Source organism: Netta rufina (assembly GCF_964035555.1).
Source record: "Netta rufina genome assembly, chromosome: 15".
Lineage (NCBI taxonomy): Eukaryota > Metazoa > Chordata > Aves > Anseriformes > Anatidae > Netta > Netta rufina.
This window is the reverse complement of record NC_140138.1, coordinates 3886248-3908400: the sequence shown is the minus strand read 5'-3', so window position 1 is coordinate 3908400 and position 22153 is coordinate 3886248. Positions and strand designations below refer to the sequence as shown.

The window sequence follows — 22153 nt, the reverse complement described above, 5'->3', positions numbered from 1 at the left end:
ATGTCTAATGTTTTCCTGTAATCAAATAATTTCAATTTGATCTCAGGTGTCATATATAACAAAAACATTTAAAATTACAGTAGTGTCTTGCATAGAAGGGCTAAATTAATAAGTTAATTTTAGTAATATCATTGATCTCTCTCTCAAAAATCATTATTTTTAACCTCATGTGATCAGCAATCCCAGAGTAGTCTCATTCTTTATAGTTATCTTAGTTTTTGGATACAAATGAACACTTGTTTTTTTTCTTTTTATCACATGCATTTGTTTCTTCACCATCTGATTAGCTAAATAATCAGCTGAGGGAAAAGAGAAATGAATGTTTCCACAGCATATGCAATCCCTCACCTGCTGCACTATCTAAAAGCAAGAGGATTCAGCTCTGACAAGGCAGACTTTACATGAACGCCTCTTACTACCCAACTAACCTCAGGCTCACAGACTTGCAGGTGATATGTTTTGCCTTTTCCAAGGACATATAACCACATCTGAATAAAATATATTAAAAAAAAAAAAAAAAAGAAAAAAAAAAAAAGTAGAATAAAGTTCAGTAAATACAAACTTCAGAGTGTCAAAGTGTGCACTGGTTGGTAGGAGAATACTTGGGAGTAGGCCATTTTTTCCAGCAACAGAGTGCTGTCAGTGCAATTCTCTAAAACCTGTCTTGTATGGAGTTGAGCTTTACTGCTCACTCTTGCTTTAATCCTGAGCATTTTACACAGGTCATCAAGAAGGATCGCCATTTTTACAAACAGCCCTAACAACATTTTCACAAATAGACCCAAATCTCTGGACTTGGCCATTCTGAAGAACAGGCATTTCTGTACCCTCTTCGCAACCATGTTCTGAAGTACCTAAGATGAATAGCTCCTCTCCTTTTCTCTGTCCCAGACTTAAAGGTTTAAAGTGGAATATTTCCATGGCATTTTAACTTGATATTAAAACGTAAAACTGTTTTGTGGCATCTGTTATCCTTTTATCTTTATGAGTCTAAATCCACATACTGTGTTAAATTTCAAGAGCAAACTTCCTATTATTTTTAATGGAAATTTTGAGTAAATGCAAATCATACATTATCTCCCTATAAAGTATTCCATAGCAAAATCTGCATGTTTCACTACAAAGTAAAACCATAGTGTCTGAATGCCTTCAGTTGTACTATCTTGTTTACTCAGTAAATTCAATTTTCTATTAATGGGTAATACATTAAAAAGGAATTAATCTATTGAAACTATGGAAGTACTACAAGTTCATGAATGTGGGCTCAGTTTCTTGTGCATAGCCATGTTTTCTTTGGATTTTACCAGAGAGGGCCTCAAAGCTATTGAAGATAGAAATGAATAGCAAGGGGAAGCAGGGATGGGCAATAATTTTATACTTTATAGCCTTAAAACTCAGAAAAATATGCATAAAAGACTTGTATAAAACACACTATTTTCTTTTTTGCATCCAATATACTGGTAAGTGAAGGATGAAATTTATATATAAATTCTATTTAAACGCTGGTATCCATAAATGCCTATCTTTGGAAATATATTTGATCCTTTGAGAAAAAAAGAGTTCTTAGCTCAGGTTTGACAGTGACTGCATACTCTGCAGCCTCTTTGGTTGGAAGGAGCATAACCCTGGTAACCATCCACATTGGGATGTAAGCATTGTAATATTTAGAAATTTAAAATACTTAGCTTTGATGGTGAAAATACCAAATTGATATGGGCCATTTGACATAACAGAATGTATTTCTCATTCATCTCCACTGAAGTAAAAAAGACACCTTATTTTCCTCTGTATGCTTATGCCCATTTTAAAGTCCGAGAATCCATTTTAAAAATCATTATGATTCTAATTCTCTCAAGTCAAATCTCATGTAAGAAAACATCTAGAAAGGGAAAATAATTAATTTAAATCTAGACTTATTTCCAGCTCTATACATTTCCTTCATATCCCTAGTAACATGGAGGATGAATTGTAAGTACTATTATACTATTATACATGCTTTAAAGTCATGACTTATTTTTATAGCAACAGGAATTGGTATATTTTCCAAACATACTGTTTTGTTTTATTTTGTTTTCTGATTATCTGGTATTACTGTAATGCTAAGGAAGGACTGTAAGTTTAGAACTGTAAGAATCACATTAGTTTTGGTGTAGTGCAAGCCATTAACTACAATGGGACTTACTGTGTCCTTTTTTTTCCTCACCACTCTGATCCCCATTTACTGCTGCATAATCAACTATGTAATACACAAAACAGAGAGCATAGTGGGTCACCCATGGCAAAGGATTAAGTGGCCAAAATGCAAGGGGTTCTTTTAAGTAGGAGGGTACAACATATTGCTCAAGCTTTATTAAATTAGGTTTATATTTAACCTAAATCATCAGTGAAGTGATGAGCAAGTGGTATAATAAACAGTCGTGGTAACAGTGGTTAAACATGTTACATCAATATTTTACTGAAGTCCGGACAAGCAAGATGGAACATATGGATAAATAAATATATTAAGCAATTTCCAAAGAAAGACCAGATGACTGTTCCAAGTCAGTATTTTTCATCCTATTGTTTAAACTATGATTCTTCCTTAAAACAAAAGAGTGGTGAAGTAATCCTAATGTAAAAAATGTGACCTTACTTAATCCCTGCTTCTTAAAAATAACGTTTTACATTTACATTAAGAGAATGCTGAAGTTTGTACTGTTATGTTAAGTAAAAATAGTATTTCAGAACCAGTAAAGTTTGTATTCTTTTTAAAATATGAAACATTCCTAATTTTTCCTTTATCTTTATTGGAATCCCACTTGAACAAATGTGTGTAATGTAAACATGAAATAAAATGTAAAAAAAAAAAAAATCTTCTAAATCTTCTCTAAAAGAAAATAAAGTATATAAAATTAAATTGCAAAATTCTCTTTCTTGCAACCTCCTACATACACTTGATGCATATAAGCACAACCATGGAAGAATATATTTCCAAAGGGGAGAGAATCCATGCTCAGATATTATCTGGGAAAAATGCATTGAAATTCCTCTGTGATGAACAGACTTTTTCCTCCTCAGGGTGACCTCTACCTTCAGAATATGATGGTTTTATTATGATTAATAAATTTCATTTCCACAGAGGAAAGGAACAGTGTCAGCTTAAACTTAAAGCAAGTAGGTTTCTTTTTAAATGCTAATTTTTAAACACGCCCTTGCATGACACCAAATTTAGAAGCTCATAAGGTTAGCAGAATAGATTCTGATTTTCATGCTGAAAATAACACAGATTTAAACTATATTGTCACACTGAAAAATCAGTAAACTAGTATAGTCATATAGTCATTGGTTCATTTATTCACTATTATGCCAGCATACTTTTTTCTCATTAAATTAGTGGCATTTGAATGCTTTGTGATAACTTACCGTGGAAATATTCATTCTAGGTAAACAATTTACTAAAATTTAGAACATGTAAATGGCAAAGTTTTTACAATGACTTCATAGTCGAGGTGATTATCTATGCATCTTACAGAATATTAAATCAATGTATCAGTACTGTTATGTGCACTTACAAATTCTTTACTCAGGAACACAACAGATGAACAATTGTGATGCACCAGTAATGCGAATGAGGTAAGTTTCACTATTTTTCAGTATGTCTAGAACAAGTATTCAGGACACAGCATGAAAAAAACGTGATGTTTGCTAGCATTTAGTTTTACTGGCACTGGTTTTTAAGTAGCTTGACCAACACCTTACTGGGAAATACTTGGGAGAAAAAATCATCATTGCAATGCTAACATTTGTAGCATTATAGCAGCAAACTCTTTACCAAAAAAGAAATCCTCATATGGTCTTCTCTACTCAGGTTATGTGTCATTTTTTTCCAATGATTTTCTGTAAAAGGTTTAAAATTGCTCAAATACTATATAAAAGGATATTTTGTTTTGCCCACTGCACAAACAGAAAAAAAAAAAAGAAAAAAAAAAAAAGAATTAAAAATGGTAACTGAGAGACATTCGTTTTAGTAGTGCCTTTGAAATTGAATATCTTTCTTTAAGTCATCAGTAATAGGTATTACTAGAGACTCTTAAAAATAGGGAAGGTTTGCCTTTCTCTAATTTTTATTACCATTTTAGGTTTTTTAGTTCTTCGTTACTGTGGTTGTATTTTCATATACATCTAGGACAGACAATCTGATACCCACTGTAGACAGTTGGAAGATCTTTAATAACACATCTACTATAGGGTTTAATGACAACATTAATAAAGAAAAAAAATCACACTATAAAGTATACAACAAGTTAAAACATTTTCCTCTGTTGTTAAAAATCATAAAATGAGATATATTTTTTAAACTTTTTAAAGGATCTGATGTGCATAGATTTCTGAATACTATCACTTCCCCCCACTTTTTAAGACTAGATATTGATAGAAGAACTGCAGAAATTGATGATTCCATTATCATATAAAAACAGAAGTTAAAAATTTGATACTACCTCAGCCAGTGATCAAGTAAAAATTAAAACTGAAAATAATATAACAAACTAACTGCATGATCTTTTCCCTTGTTGCTTTCCATATTACAAGCAATGCATATGTATCCTCTAGGAAGCTCATATTTCTAACTCTTTGCAATATTACCCATTTACTAGCTTTGATTTTAATTGAACAATCAAATCATAAAATTGCCGCTTCTTCAAACCTGTATGTGTTGAGTCTTCAAAAAGTATAAACTTACACAAATACTAGTATTTCCACTTATTACTAAATTTTACAAAAAGGCAACTGAACAAGTTAGCCTTAGCTAGGTAAGAAAAGGTAGAATACAATGCAGAGTGGTTCAGTATTCCTACCCTAACTGTTCACCTAGGAAATGAGTTCTATTGCAGGATGTGCCTCTTGCTGTTCACAGCTGGCATAAAAAGGGCAATCCAAATACTTCCTCCATTAGACCTTGATGCAGAATTGCAATAAAATTGTAGACAAAAGACATGAAGATTTCAGTGAAGCATTGGAAGGAATACAAGGAAAGCAAGTTACCTGGCCTTATCCAGATAAATGATTCCAGTAGCTAACCAACCTGTGTTTTCTCTTGGTCACATGACTATTATGATACCAAAACCAGGTGACAGCAGCAGGAGCTCCTTTGTATCCACACCAGTTACATAACATATTGCAGTATTTTAACCTCAGTTGGTCATCACTGTGCAGCAGTGGTTGTCCTTTCACTTAAAATTCTCTACTTATCAGCTTATGGTGTCCAAGGCATCTGCAGCCAAATATTTTTAATACTTTTGGATATTAATACCAAATAACTTTAGGCATTTAAATCATGCAAGTAAGCAATGAGTCTCTCTAAATAGCTCGTAAGGAAATGGGGAAAGAAGTCTGTCCTAAGTTTTTACTTAATTCTGAGGAAAAAGTTTGAAAACCGCTGATAAAAACAGTTTCCAGTCATTTTCCTTGATTGTAAAAGTTAAAAATGTTAAAATCCACTACAAAAAGTTTTAAATGCATAATACCAAACATTAAGATAATTCTGCAGGAGCATAAAATATTCCTTTGCATATAATTTTCCTCTTCCACTACTGATAATGCTTTACAGTGTTGTGATGTGCAGCAGAAAAAGACTTGGGAAGATGTATAGACAGACATAGCACAATGAAATAGTGAATCTTCAAGGTATACTGCAGTGGTAACCTCCTGTATATATTGAAGACCATGCAGGATTTCCTGTTAGTATAGCATTAACATTCCTAGGTTTTCACAGAGATAAAAAGTGACCATAGTCTATAATGATAATCAATGATCATAATAATAATAATTAAAAAATCATGATAATAATGCATCATGATAATGAATGATTTCAACAAAGGGATCTTTGTAAATACATTAGTGATAACATTAGAAGCAGTCTACATTTTTCTTCCAGTTGGAGCCAGAAGAAATTTTAAAAGCCTATTCAGATTTATCTATATGCAGGGAAGAATTTCCAGCTCTTGATGTTATTTATGTAATATCTGAATTTGGCCAGATAATGAATTTGGCCCATTATTAATTGGCTCACTAATTATTGCTAATTGATGCATCCTTTGCAGAAATTTCCATCATTGGTGTTCAGACATGATTTTAATTTTTATTTCTGAATGACAACCTACAGCTTTTTTTGAAGTCTGTTATATGTTTACCGTCATCCAAAGTTGAGCTGTCACCTTGTTAAACATTTAAAAAAATATGATTGATATCAAGCAATTTGCAGAAATACAGAAATGCAACAAACTGCAGCACAGGTGACATCCCTCCTGAGCTGGCACTGAATCATTACTATATAACAACCCTTAAAAGCTCTGTCTCAAATTTCAGTCTTGCTGTCAGGATTTACAAATGGACAAAGGCAGATTCCACTCAAGTCTGCACTTGATGTTTGCTTAAAAATGTAAAATAATTATGTGCTACCAACAGCACCTTTTTGTATAACCTCTCTTCAATAAAAAGAGACTTAATTTATATACCAAAATAAAAAGCCACTGGGCAAACTGAGGCTTGCCATCAGGTGACACCTTGCCATCAGGTGACACAAACTGTTGTATTTCAAAGAAAAACAAGCATTTTTATTTTTATTTTTTAATTTATACAGCATTTGTCTATTACTGCTGCTGTTATATTTTGTGGCAATAAACCCTAAATAAATTCTGATCTAGTTCAGTAACAAATACACCAGACAATTCTTACATTACATTCTAAAGCAGTCTTTTTTGCTTGTGTGTAAAGTTCAGTATTACACAATAACATTTTTGTTTAATGTTTTAAATGTTACATATAATAACCTCATGATATTCATACTGAATCCTTGTTTATTTAATTTACTAGTATATAATCATACATACAGCACACACACAAACTGCCTTTCATGTGTCCTGCTTTCAGTCTATGAGAAAAAAAATCTATTTGTTTCATTAAGTAATAGTAAAAAACAAAACAAAACAAAACAAAAAAAAACAATACAGGGAATGCACACATGCTTATATGCACTTGTTGAGGGCCAACATGGATTATTCACTATTTCTGTTTATCAAAGGAACTTCACATTGCAAATCCTCCATTTACAAATCACAGAAACTCAGCTTTTCTTAATCTTGTCGTGTTGTCACAATTGACTAGCCATGTGAACTGACCTAGAACTGTAAGCATAGGGAAGGCAAGCTGTCAAAGAGATAATGACAAAGATGCCAAAAAGGTCTGCCAGTGTTTTCAGTCAGTGAGAAAAGGAATTAATCAAATTTTAAGAAAGAAGAGCAGAGAATAATCAAAGCATTTACTGATTTTTATCAACTGATCCAATAGCTGAACATCTTTACCACAGAACTACTAAGAGCAGTAACAGCAGTAACAAAAAGAATTCGATGTAAGCACTATTTACAGCAGCAGTAAAGGGAAGTTTGAAGCACCAACAAAAAGGACACTTGAATTTATAGAAATTTAATAATGTGCATTAGTACAACATTCCATAGTTTTTCCAGTGCAAAACCTTCAGTATCTGCTATTTTTTCACAGGGAAAACCTGTAGAGACTTAAATAAATGCTAGCATAAAGACCTTACAAATGCTCCTTCATCTTAATTTTTTAATTCATCTGATTAGTGGAAGAGATTAACATAATAATAAAAGCATTTTGTAGAAAATGGTTATTTTCCTAAATTGCTTCATGAAATGAAATCAATCCCATAGGCAATGATACTAAGAAAGAAACCTCTCACTACTGAACCTATGTCTTTACACAATAATTCAAAAAGGCTGATGCAAACCTCCCTAAAACTGCTTTTTTTCCAAAGCAGCTTGTATAATATCTAATGTTTGGAAATTCATTTGAAAGAGTACAATGTGATCAAAGTCTCCTACCAGAAACCTAATATGTCAATGAGATGTATGCAAGGATGTATGGCAAAATTTGACCAGATAAAATTATTTACGTACATACATAGCAGAGGTAGACCACAACAGGTACCTTACCCATTCTAAACACTTTGTCAAATATTAATTTGCTTTTAAGGAAGTATATCCATATCTGCTATTGTTTCATGACTTAAATTTGTGGTAGTGTTAATGTTGACAGGTAGTATACAGGAAAATTGCCATGACTTGAGCAATTGCCTTAATTAAAAATTGCCAATATTTTTTTTCAAACTATTTTGATAGTATTAATGTTTGCCTCTTCACACTGCCTTTTTTATGACATGTTTTTCCTAAATTGAAAATTGAACATTTCAGAGTATTTGTTTTGGAGACTGTTTCTTTCTCCAAAGGGAGGCCGAAAACTTAACGCAGGACTATCAACTTCTAAAGCTTTATAACACATTTCTTTTACACACACACACAATCCCACCTCCTAGGGATTACTCTGCTCAAATTTTATATAAATAAACACAGTTACAATTGGACATATATTATATCCACTTTTACCATACTTCATTCCAAATTCAGGCTTACATATACCTTTTTCCTTTGTCTCTGTTATTTCAAAACCATAAATTGTATATACACTTGGGAGAAAAAATAATATCAGCCGTGTTGATATATATAAATAATGTCACACTGGATTTTAAGAGTGGTGTAAATATGGAATAATGATCCTGTTCCATTTTAACACAAAAATCATAAAATGCGATACGCAGGTACATCCTAGAATGAACTTGGTAAAGACACTAGAAAATATTTTTTTCTTTATAAACTATGAATTTTGAACTTACAAAATTTAAAAGAAAAAAATATATACTGAACACTGATTTGAAAAAATCATTAAAAATATTAAAGATTCAAAATGAAAAATGTTCTCTAACCAACATGTAAATAAACCATAGGTTTACTCTGGGTTTCATTCTGATTTATAAGGAGACTGATAGGCTAAGATCCATTTTGCTTCCATCAGGCAGAAAACTCAGGATTAATTCTCCTCTAATATAACCATTGTCAGAGTTTTGCTAGAGGAAATTCTTCAGAGATCCTTGTTTAAAATTCCATCATCAAACTGAAAGCAGGTTTCAGATAGTTTCCCTACCTCTGATCTAGTTTAGGTCTGTTTGCATACTCTTTAATCATGCCTGCCAGAGAAGATCTATCCCAGAAGCACAAAACTTCTCTTCTGAAGAGTAATTATTTTTAGCTTCAAAATGCACTGGATGAAAAAGCAAAATATTTTAAAATTTCCCACGAAAGGATCCCTCTGTCACACACTAGTATGTCTTTCCTGTGTATAATATTCACGCAAGAACAAATACACATACAGAAATAGAAACATGTATATTGACACATTGGCAATAGCCTTTCATTTTGGTTTTCAAGATTACTTAATTTCCTAAACTAGGAAAAATAATCTCATGTAGTTGATGGTTATATGTCCTCTGGCAGAAATGATAAAGCATTAGGAAGAGATGAGTGATTATTATCAGCAGAATCACCCAAGACTTCCCATTTCTATTTGATGGTAAAGTTCCAACCAAAAACTTACTTGTTTTATTATTATCTGAAATCTACAAACACTTATATTCTTTACAAGGAAACAATACAAATGTATATATACTCACATTTCAAACATTGAGCATATTATCAGAACTTTCATCTTAAATCAAGTTTGCAAACACTTGAATTACTGTAATTGAGTTTAGAAGCAGTACTAGCATATAAAATTGAATCGTAGGTGTATTGCATGCATCTGAAAAACCACATGACTGTCAGCTGCTGTTCTGAAAGATTATGTATCTATATTTACTTCATGTATTAAAACACAGAACATTAGATAACAAATTAGTTCAAAGTCAGCCTACTGATTTGAAAGACCAAACACAATTTTGGCAATTTGTACCACACAGAAATATGGGCCAGAGTATGATTTTTTTTTAATATAGCCAGAAGTCCTTTAAATTCTGTCACTAAAATTTAAATATACAAGGAACGGAAGATACAGGGTTGCTCCGTTTGATCATATAATAAAAAAGGCACCTACAGTTACCTATCATTAATATTTATCATACTGTCAAGAACATACCTAACAAAAACACCCTATTTATTGCAACAATTCAATAATTTAATTTATAATAAATATATTTAAATATATAAAAATATTACTGGTAAATTTATAATAATTTACCAGTAATTTACTGGTAAACTGAAAAGTTTTAGTAAATATACACAAAAGTCCATTTTCTTCTGTGTACAGTCCACTGAATTTACTGATGAACAAATATATTATATTATTGACTGGAATTCCAGAGTAGTGATTTACAGCATATGTATAGTATAGTCTTGGATACTTGAATTCTGTGTGAACTGAGGAAGAAAATGTCTACGGGTATAACTAATGCTTAGAAGCGTTCACTCTGTAAAAGAGGGAATTGTTTTCAGGACAAGAAAATTATTAAAGACCACATGTCTCTGTCAAGAATTCCAAGTTCAAAAGTTGCTAAAATGAGTTTCTGCATACTTACTTAGTAAGGCATTGGTTTATAAATTAGTAGTCTAATGAGTACTCAGCTCACTATAATCCAGAACAGAATAGGAAGCACAGGTGAAATAAATGAATGCCAAAATACAAATCTAGTGAGACCAAGAAAGTGTCAAATGTTCTCAAAATGTATTCTGCTAATAATTCGGGACTCTGAAAAATTCATTTTTTATTTTTTTAAAAAGGAAGAACTTTTCAGATTACCAAAAATGCTGTGGCTACCATACAAATCATAACAATCTCAGCATATTGTGGCTTTAGCTATGGTCTTCTTTTTCATAAATACATGTTTTTTATTTGTTTCTCTGTAGGTCACTCTAGGATAAGCAGAAAACTCATCACCTTTATATCTGTTAATGTACAACTCTGTATAAATAAACATTTCTTAATACCAACATTTTGTTCACACTATATATCCTTTCATCCTTCAGTACACACAGCTCCATGAACTCAGCAGATTTTTTTGTGTAACGCTATCAGCAGAATACGGCCCAACACTGTTACTAATTATGTTGGCTTTTGACTTCTTATGTAGCGACATAACATCATCCTTACCTGTATTAAGACTAAGATTGTTCAACATCTATTACTTAAAAGACATTAAATCCCTTGACACATATTTTATATTTATAAATTACCATTAGTAAATACTTTTTGAAAACATTTTTCATTCTTCTGTACCCAACATGACAGTATACCAGCAAAGCAGCTAAGACTTTTTACTTACTAGAGAGTGATCCTCTGAAGACACAGACCCCTCTCTCCCACTATCTTATCCATAGGATAGACTTTGTGAGTGCTTTAGGGTCTGCAGTACCCTTGTGGGCAATATTTGCCCCCAAAGAGTTGAAAACTGTTAAATCTATAGCACTTACAATGTCCTACATAGATCTATCTCTACCTAACTTACTCTTTTCATTTGTTTTGTTTTGACTTTTTAAGTCACAATCTTGATTGTACTGCACATTACGTTTTTATGAGAAGGCTTAACATATCCTTATTTTTCTAGGCCACATAATATTTAAACTGAAAATAAAACACCAAAGTCAGCAAAATAACCTAATGTCTTTTATATGGCAGAACCTAAAGACTCAAACTACAAATTAATGAAGCTATTCCAAAAATTTATATTATGGACTTTCCTATGCTTTCTCTTACGATTAAATGCAGCATGTGAAAAAGGATATTGAGACCTGGATGGATGCATCAAGAAGTATCAATGATTGTTACCTGCAGAGGTGTTACAAGAAATTTCATCTGCTGCAACGAAGACGAATTGATTTCTGCAAGAGAAGATAAAATTCACAATACTGCTTGCTGACTGGGAAATGTGCTAGCTGCCAATTGACTTGATGTTTACAGATGGGGTAGGGTAAGGGTGCTTAATTTTAATGAATGTAGCAAGAAAAAGTGTTGACGTATTTCAGTACTATAGAGTTTACAGCGATCATGAGGTAGACATGCTGGGATCTTTTAAATGAAATAATGGTGACATTTGGGTATGGACTATGTACAAACTCTTGCATTGGAAGCTTCATGTTCAGTGTTACAGGTATGTCGTGTCAATATATTTATGAAGTCTAACAAAAATCAAATTATATTTATATAGATATAGATAGATATTAAAGGGAACTAATGGAAATATGTAAAAAGTGATACTTTTTTTTTTTAATGCAGTTTATTTCATATATCTTAAAGGAAAATTGAAAGTAAAATAACTTTATATGTCTAAATATGATTGCAATCAGAAAATGAATTTTCTGTGATTTATATATAAAAAAGGACATAGTATATTTTCATATACTGTCATCCAAAGATATACAAAAGTGTTTTTTTCAGAATCTCATGAGAATAAACTAGAGGTATAAGCAATTTAATATAAGCCTTCTCTTGCAAAATTCTTTTTTTTTTTTTTTTTTTTTTTTTTTTAACCAGGTAGCATAAAAAGAGAAATGCTAAATACAGTAGTATTTCAAAATCTAGGAAACTCCGTTATAGTAGAAATCCCAATTTGGCCTTTTTGAAGTCAAAGCAAACAGGATATAGGTTAATGGAAACTATATTTAAGTATTAACATCAAGTGATTCCTTTATATGCATATGCATAGCTTCCTTGGATGATGTTTGTGTTGTGCAGGAGTAGTAAAGAACATGGGTGAAATTATTTGAGTGCTAGTTTGCTCTGAATTGCAGCTAGCTCCTCCAGCCTGCACTGCATGGTGAAAAAAGAGAGTTTTGCACAGCTTTAATGCAAGAGTCTACCAAATAAAAACTAGAAGGAACTACATCTATCTCGTACTGAGGACTACTGGAAAACTCAATTCTGTAAAATAATGAAAACTGTGTCAAGCATTAAGTGCTCTGAAGCTCCTATTGAAAACTATTCAGTTCAGGAGCAAACATCTCTTAGGTGTAACAGAATCTTGAAGACCTAAGTGAACAACAACCATTTCTATTACTTCACCTCTGGTATATTAAAGACACTTGAAATTCGAGTTTAAAAATCTGCGAACCTGGTTACTTAAAAATTCACATGTTGAAAACCAAAGAAACAAAACAAAACCGAGGGATCATACTATAGGGACAGGAACAAGATTAAGAACAAAAGCAGTAGCTTCTTACTGCCTCTATCTCAAGAGTTACTAGCACCTATCATCTAGCATAAATGAACGTAGTGACCAAACTACGTTCAACAAATTACGTTCAAATTTTTCAACTAATTCCTACATTTTCAATTGGATGTGTAGTTTGGTAGTTTTGTTCTTTATTTTATCATCTACAGCAATTTAACAAGCTAATGAGATCTATCTTGTACACAATCTTAAAAAGATATCTATATTTAAAAAAAAAAAAAAAAGGGGATAAATTTATTATAATAAATACAAAGCTACTCCATATTTAATAGATAGCATACTTTGTCACTGAAGTTAACTCATACCACCTCTTTTATTGTCACCTCTTGTGAAAACTACATGTAAAGAAACACATTATTTTTCCTAATAGAAGCAATTCAGACTTACCAGTTACTAGCATACAGAAAATCCTTTTCATTTATGTCTGTGAAGTTATAAAACTGTCTTTCCATCTAATGAAAACAGCCAAAAAAGTGGCCAAGAAACTCTTTGTCTCAATTCAGAACATGTGTTGACATGCAACATTGACTCACAGATGCTATATCTTCAGATGCCAAAGTACAGAATTATCTGTAAGAATAATATGCTAGTTTTGTTATTTACAGGACAGCAGAACACTAACTTCTATTTGTTTTTGTTTGTTTGAAACAACAGATGCTACTGAAACTGCTCTAAATTCTCACCTTTTATTACCAACTCTCCAATAATTACTGATAGAAAATGCATTAAGAAAAAAATAACCTGAAGTGATAGCTATCAAAAAAAAAAAAAAAATCTACCCAAAACATTCCCTGTTATACTGCTTCAATTTACATAGGAACATACTATCTTTGCTATATTTTGCTTTTGTAAAATTTATTTCACAACACTACAAATCAAATTTGAAAGTAAGGAAGAAGTTGCATATTATTGCACACAGGAACTGTGAGAATGAAAATGATACTGTATTAATCTATGGGAAGATAAGACTAAATTGTAGGGTTCAGTAAACTAGTTAAATTTTTTGTAATATCTATTTGTTATTGGTAACAATTCAAAGCACTTGTTTAGTAGCTTGATGGCTTTAATGTTTTTACAGAGACAAGTTTATAATTTAGCTAAATAGTGTACTATTATTTGCATAGACTAGAGGAAGAACTGAGAATCAGAAGTTCATGTGTCTCACTTGCTGTCCAAAGGACGTATTATTCCTTAGTGTGGAGAACCCTTAATTTACAGGACTCCTGAGTTCAGCTGACCTAATGATGCATCATATTCGATTTATCTTACAGCATATGAAAAGCAGACCTGGAAAAGGGCAGCTAACCCAACCCAGTCCTTTGAAAATGTGTGATTGTTTCCTTAAAAGACCAATTACAAGCACTAACTGCAGTGAGTATACAAGGCTTAACCTCATGAGTAAGGTATGGTGGAAATTCAAGATGCATTTTAGGTTGTTTTAATGTTGCTCATCATTTCTACACTTTCTGTTGACTCAAAAAGGTAATATATATATATAGGTAGAGTCCAACTTTATTGTAAAATAAGCCCTACTCAATCTTTGAACAGAAACAGAATTAATGGAAACAGAATTGTTTCCATTAATTTAGTTTACGTGTTAACAACAAAGGCAAAGGACAAAATTTTTACTGCTCATTGTTTTATACTTCAGGTGTAAAACCCCCACATATTTAAAATAAATAGGACTTTTTTTCTCTTCTTTAAATATATATTTTTAAATTGTTACTAGTTGTAAGTGAAATAAATGGCCATATTGAAAGAGTAACATGAGAAATACATTGATTTGATATATACATTTGATGTATACATTCAACATGCCAGATATTCCCACCCTGGGCTAAATGCAATCCTTTTAAGTGCTAGAGCAGTACCCTTAAACAACTTGAGCTCTCTGATGTAAACCTAGACAGTGTGGGTCACAAAAATGTACTTCTGGGTCTCAAAATGGCCATATTCCATCTGAGCACCTATTTCCCAGGGGCAAATGCTTATGCGTGACGTTAGTTCTCCTATTTCTATATATCAATTTCTTGTTTCTTCTAGTAAATTGAGAACTACCACAGATTTTTACCAGTATGGTAATAAAAATGTTTTTAAAGTCAGAAAGAACTGTTTAACATTTAATATATTTCTTGAATTAGAACAGAAACAGAGGAAGAGGACTGCAAATCTAATATTGAGTGATTTTTATGTTTGCTCTTAATTTGGGGCTATTGAGCCTCCATTATTCCAGTTTTCAAAAAGGTTCAGCAATTTTCTATTTTCCTCTGCTCCTTCCTCTTGCCAAAATGGTGCATATATCCATTATTAGGAAGCTTTACTTAAAATCTTTTTAAGATTTTACTTAAATCTTTAATTTACTTAAATCTTACTTAAATGTACTTAAAAACAAACATTTATGACTTTTCTTCAAACTTTTCTAAAAATTCCTTAAAGTTTCTCATCTTTGTAAGGACTAATACCATCAGTTATTTGAATGACAAGTAGATACCAGAAAAGACAGATGCATTCTTGCTTAAACCAGAATGGTATCTTTGATACAATACTGGAACATTAGGTTCCTTCACATATAGAAAATTGGGAGCTTCTCCTCACTGAGAAAACAATGTGAAACTTTCCTCAGATGCTGCACTACTTAAATACCAAAATTCTGATAATTCATTTACACATAAATATATACAATTATTATCATATTCTCTGTATCTAATTAGACTTAATGTTTAGTTTAGAAGTCTGTGGCATCTTAAAGTAAAATGGAGCTCAGAAAGAGCAGCATCTTACAATGGAGACTCTGTGGTACAGTATGAAAATAACTGATCTTGTCTGACCCATAGACGATTTGGCATTTTTGCTAGTACGAAAATTCAGGACATGGAAGTGGAATATATCAACAGATTCAGAGAATGGATCCTAGACACATTATATATATATAATGATTTGAGGGATCTAAACAGTATGGAGCACTAATCCAGGATAATTTCAGGAGAGAAATCTTTGAGTGCTCCCCCGAATAGTTTCCTTAAAATTGCCCTAGCCTGAGAAAGGAAGTGCTCTTCGTGCTTTGCCTGCACTACTACATATTCTTAAAAAAGCATCAAACTATTACTACGTTTTCCTTCCTGCAGCCATTGGTCCTGATATTTTTTCATAGGTACAAACGTATGTGCAGCCCTGTGTGTTGGGAAATTTATATACTTAGGTGACTGTGGATTAAGAGCCTGTTTGCAGGGCACATGTGACAAACTACCAAGTGTTGCCTGTGTTCTTTCTTCTCCCTAAAAGACTGGATGACAATTGAATTTTCATCTAAAATTTAAAAATGTAAAAGAAATCACAATAATCATGATACAATGGTTATGTTTCATATACCAGAATTCTTGGACTTTACTTTCTAACTTCAAAAACTAGACAAGAATCATTTTGCTTAATATAGAGGTGCAGCCCACTCACAACAAAACAGTTGAACAACTGCTAAAAAGAGCGCAGAGCCATGGAGAAGAGGAAATTAAGATGAAAGCAAACACAATACTGAGCAGAAGTTACAGTGGGAAGATTTAGACTACATGTAATCAGTGACCATCATGGGGTTTGCAAACGCAGGCAGTATGTAGATGTCATGGATCAGAACCTCAGCTGGTAACATTGATGCAGCTTAGCAGAAAGCACTGACTTCACTGAAGATATTCCAACTTCAACTCTCCATAGTATAGCAATGATTTTCCCCAGAGGTACTATATATGGTAAATCTATATATTTCTCCATTCTGTTATTAAAGATACCTTATTTTTTCTTAATGTCTAAACTTTAAGACTTCAGCATTCTTCTAGGACTCTTATGTTGAGGGTTATTCCATTGTAAATTATAACATAGCTAACAGTTGGCTGGTTGAAAAGTTTCAGAATTTCCCTTTAAAATAATTTTGTGAAGTCTTCCCCAATTCCTTCATTCTGATCTGCTATATTTAAATATTTAGACCATTAAATAATTTAAACATTGATATTAAAATAACTATAGGAAATTTGATTTTGCTATTATTGTGCTTTATATTCCCATTTCTGTAAGATCAAAGTACATTATCACACTCAGAGCATTTGAATCACAACACAAAGACAACTAAACAACTTTACAGCCATACTCATAAATTACATTAAAGTAAAAATAAAGCCATAAACAGGAAGTATTTCATGATGTATTCACTCAGTGGTATCAAGCACTAGTCATAACTTGGATGATCTGATGTGCCTTAGGAAAGTATATTTTACTTTTAGACTAAGTTCTTCAATGCCAGATTCTTCTCACCTATGCAATTTTTTGTTCACCCTAATTACTAACAATGATACAAAGACAAAGGGGAAAATCAGATATTCTACTTTCACTTGGGCATTCTGTTTTCAGTTTGAAAAGATAATGCATCTCCCACTTTCATTCCTGACCTTTTAATTCAATGCTTGTTTCTGAAATTTTTAGGCAGGCCTTGAGAGCATATGGAGTAAATCCCTGCATCAAAATAAATTAACAGTGCTACTTCTGTAAATATTACCTCCGAGAAAAAGGATTCTTTGTTGCCCAAAAAAAGGCACCTCGTCCACTGGCCATGACTCAGCTGCCATTCCAGAAGATCAAGTGTCACGTCTACCTGTGTGGGTGTCCCACATGCCCTAGAGTGTCTCAGATTGCATGAGATGCCTGCTTTCAGGTGGCTTAACCAAACCCATGATTGGATTGCCAGATCAGGCAATTAAATTAGCATCTCTGCATTGTACAGGACATTTCAGCATGATTTAGCCAATGACAGGATGCCTCACAGAATTTAGACTGCCAAAGGCTGTCAGAGACAGGAAAGTCAACAACTCTCTCTCATTAAGGTTTCTCCTAGCTACAGTCACATAACTTCTTTAACAGCAATAATTCGCTTTAATACCAGAAAGCACTTTTGCAATTGTGAAAAATACATTTTCAAGATAAAAATAAAATTAAAAAAAAAAAAAGTATATATAAGAAGAAAAAATTCCTAACTCTTCTGGACACTAACTGAAAGGTGCATTCTTCAAGACCTGTGATATGCTCGTATTAAATTATTTATTTAGAGAAAAAAAAAGATAGTTAAGAGAAAAATGGTCAACAGATTGTAACTTATATATCAAGGATTCACCTACAACAAGAATCTTTTTTAGTTCTGCTACTGAACTAAAGCAACTAAGGAATTTACTCAAACACTGTAAGGTGAGAGACTCATTTTAGCATAGCCTAATGTTAATACTGTATGGTGCATTAGGGAACCAACTGCATACACTGGAGATACAACTCTTCAGACTTTTCCTCTCTCTCCTCCCATTAACCCTTGAAAACTATAATGAATTAATTTTTAGCAAATTGGCTCTATACTTTGGAACTTACTATTGCTGCCAAAAATATTTTTAAAATGTTGCCAAAATCTTGATCAATCTCTCACATCATAACCCATGGAATTTCTATAGACCTTTCACCAGTATTTTAAATCTGTACATACCTAGTTCCAGATTTATGTATTTTTTTAAATCAGAGCTAAACAAATATGCCTTGCTCTAATTCATATTATCTGCTGTATCCATGGAATTTCTCTATGTATGGAGTATAATATAATATAATACATAAATATTATTAATAAGACCATAAAGAGTTTTAAACTGCACATTTATCTGCAAGAGGAACACAGATTTTTAACTAGATCTTAACATTTTTAAGTGAAACCTAAAACTAACGGGCAAAATTCTGAACTCAGCATGTAACAGTAGAATTCATACTGATTTCAGTGGCATAACTGCTTTAAGATTGGCCATTTCCTATCATTAATACATCCTATACACTTAAAATAAATCCTCACTTCAAGAACCAATCCAGTACTTTATAAGTGCTCCGTGTCAGCAATCTAAACTAAAGTCAGTATGATTGAGGACTGCAAAATTAACGCTATTTTTAAGTTTTATACATGAAAATTTTGTTTACTACTCTATTTTGAGCGTATTTTTCACTCTTTTTAGTGCAAACACTACAGAATTTTATAGTCACCCTACTGTAAAGAATCAGTGCTTTATACAGTAAAGTATATGACAAAATATAAAATCGGGGGGATTTATTCTTTATGTACATAAAAAAATGTATCGTTCAGAGTTTATATTTATTTCTGATTTCCCAACTATTATTACAGTTTACTAGTAGATGCCATTTTATCCACAATTCTATTTGACCAGTCTCCTAACATACAGACATGCAATTTCTTCAGCAACAGGTAATATGAGAAATTGGAAGTTATTTTAATTTTTGAATTAGTTTTAGAAATAACTTTGCAACACAAGTTGGTTATAAAATAATCAGAATTACATATCTATAAAAAAATTGACAGGATTATTTAATAATTCATTCAAGAAAGACAAAAGAGAGTTTAGATGTTGGTACAGTTTTGGTTTAAACTTTGAAATAAAGACCTTACTATTTTCTGCATGCATATGAAACATACTATGGAAGTTCTCACAAAAAGTTACTCTTTGGAATACATGTATAAACGTTCTTCTCCCATTTCTGTTGTGCAGTATTCTTACAAACTGCTGATTTACTTGGAGTTCCTACATTTGTTCCTTGAGTTCAACAGATGTGATGCTTAGAAACTTGACAAGCCCAAAGTTATAGGAAGAACATTTCTACTTTAATACCTAATCAAATGCTTTGGAGTTCTTTGAAGTCAGAAAAACTACAGAAAAGCCATGCAAGATTATAAATTTCCTCTTTCTTGATTGATTTTTTCTAAGCTTGTTCCTCTAGTATTTCTTCACCTCACCTAAAACACATTATAAATTACATGGCAAATACCTATGGATGAAATCCAATTAACTCCCTATTTTATTAGTACCATTTCATACCTTTATCTTGTATTTGCCTATTTCACAATCCTGTTAATTTCTCCTTGCTTTTAAAGCAGCCACAGTGAAAGTACTTAGGCTGACAATACTTATAGCATGTTCTAATCTGCCTCTTTGTGGTCTATTGAGTCAATGATCTGAAAACTAAAAACTGTATAATTAGACACTGACATGTCCAAAGGAACTGTTATGGTCTATCATGTCAGATGCACAAGCATTGACCCAATAGACTGTAACAGTTTTGGTCTGTTGGATTAGGAATCAATGTTTTAATAACTCCCTAACTCCATATTTATCCAGTCCACTGAATACAACACTCTTTAAAATGTTAATGTTGAACTTTCTTTCAATATCCTCTAAGAGTGAAGAAGCTAGTATGAAATATCAAATAGATAATTCCTACTTTAAAAATGTTAATCAAACATTTTTTTCCTCTTTTTTAAAATGTCACAGCATAGAATTGCATCAAAGGAATGTATTTATAATCATATTTATTTAGTATGAAGTTTTATTTTAAGGTAAGAATCTTCCAAGCTAAAACTCATGACCTGATGTAGGCTAGATGTACTAAATAAAGAAAGCAAGGATATTGAAGTTGCTACGTGAATGTCAGAATAAGTGCCCTTTTTTATTATTATTTTTTGAAAATAACAATCACTTAACAGCTCCCAGTGTATTCAAGAAGGAACTGGTAGCAGAAGTACTCAGAATCTTTAAAATATTGAGCACTTTAGGAATCCGGACAAGGAAATCAAGGCTTTAATGTTCCTATAGCTTCTTCATCAATTTTTTTTCTTTGCAGTTCACAGCATGGATACCAAAACAGATTTTACAGTAATAATTAAGTCTTTTCTTGTCTACGGGGATTCTTAGCATATCCCTTGATGTTACAGTGAAGGAGAATGGGAATTACAGGAAACAGAAGTAGAAAGAGGGTATGAAGAATACAAGTTCTGACATGGCAAAGGTTTCATAACCAGTGTTTGCTACCATTCTAGGCAAAGATTACCCAAGTTTTGAACCATTGGTGTTGGTTTAATAGTTACATGGATATCACACACATACTGATATCACATACAGGTAAAACAAGCCTTCACAGTATCAGAAAACATGCTAATTTTACTAAATGCTAGAAGAATGTTAGAAACCTCAAAGTATATGAGATAGCTTTCTGGACTTGCTAGTAGATTACAGTTTTATGAAATGTAATTCTTTGCCAAGTTTTACTACGTGAATGTGACTCCATGTGCCTCCTGCAAAAAGTGTTATATCTACAACATTTTAAAATGAACCATGCTTGAGTCACTAGAAATTATTAGGTGCAGCACATTCTTATTTCAGGAAATTCTTGTCAAAACGCTCTATATGAAACACCCTATTCATAATATATCAAACTCTTCATATACAGGACTTTTTTCCTTTTGTCCCTAATATATTCTCTTTCTTTGTAATTATCCAATCTTTCTAATTCATTCACTAAAATGTAATTTTATGGCTATAACATGAGTCATAAACACCAGTCACTCTCAAAACTGTGATCTCAGTGATGAATATGGATTATGAAATTCTAGCATTGTGCCAGTGATACTCAGTTTGCCATAGATCAGATATAGGCATAGAGACATACAGGCCTCTTCTGTAACAGCTAGATGAGTAATTTGTCTGCAGTATTACAGAATAAACAAGCTATAGCTACCACACATCAAAACCAGAAAAAAAATAAACCAATCAAACATCACCACAACAAACCTAAGTGTTTGAAGAAGTAGTATTACATGCATGTTGTATTATACCTGTTAAAAAAGTTAAACACAACCTTTTTACCTGTCAAAATGCTAACAGGTCCTTTTGATTCCCAACATTTGAGTAGCACACAATATAGGCTATATATTTTTCCTATATTTATTATCTCCAGTCCCCCAAATTTCTCCATACTTCTCAACATTTAACTTACATAGCAAAATTCAAAAATGTTTGAATTTTCCACTTGGGAATAAGGATATTGCTATATTTTATTCTTTTTCCTCTTCCCTCTTCCAAACCAATTAATTTAGAAATTTAAACTGTGCATGAAAGCTATTTCTCCTAAATCTTAAAAGGTATGATAATTAAATGAATGAAGTACTACTGTTTAAAATATTAATCT

At 32.2% G+C, this 22153-nt stretch overlaps 1 protein-coding gene across 16 annotated transcripts in view; it reads right to left on the bottom strand.

Moving 5' to 3' along the window:
* RBFOX1 (RNA binding fox-1 homolog 1) overlaps positions 1–22153 on the bottom strand; it is a 333405-nt gene that overhangs the window by 2644 nt on the left and 308608 nt on the right. For 4 of the 16 annotated variants that reach the window (XM_084295936.1, XM_084295949.1, XM_084295939.1 and 1 more), the window contains one exon: positions 11710–11762. The exons of the other annotated variants lie outside the window; for them this stretch is intronic. In XM_084295936.1, coding sequence (XP_084152062.1) covers positions 11710–11762 — 53 coding nt within the window. The remainder of the gene's footprint in view (positions 1–11709; positions 11763–22153) is intronic. 16 annotated transcript variants of the gene reach the window in all.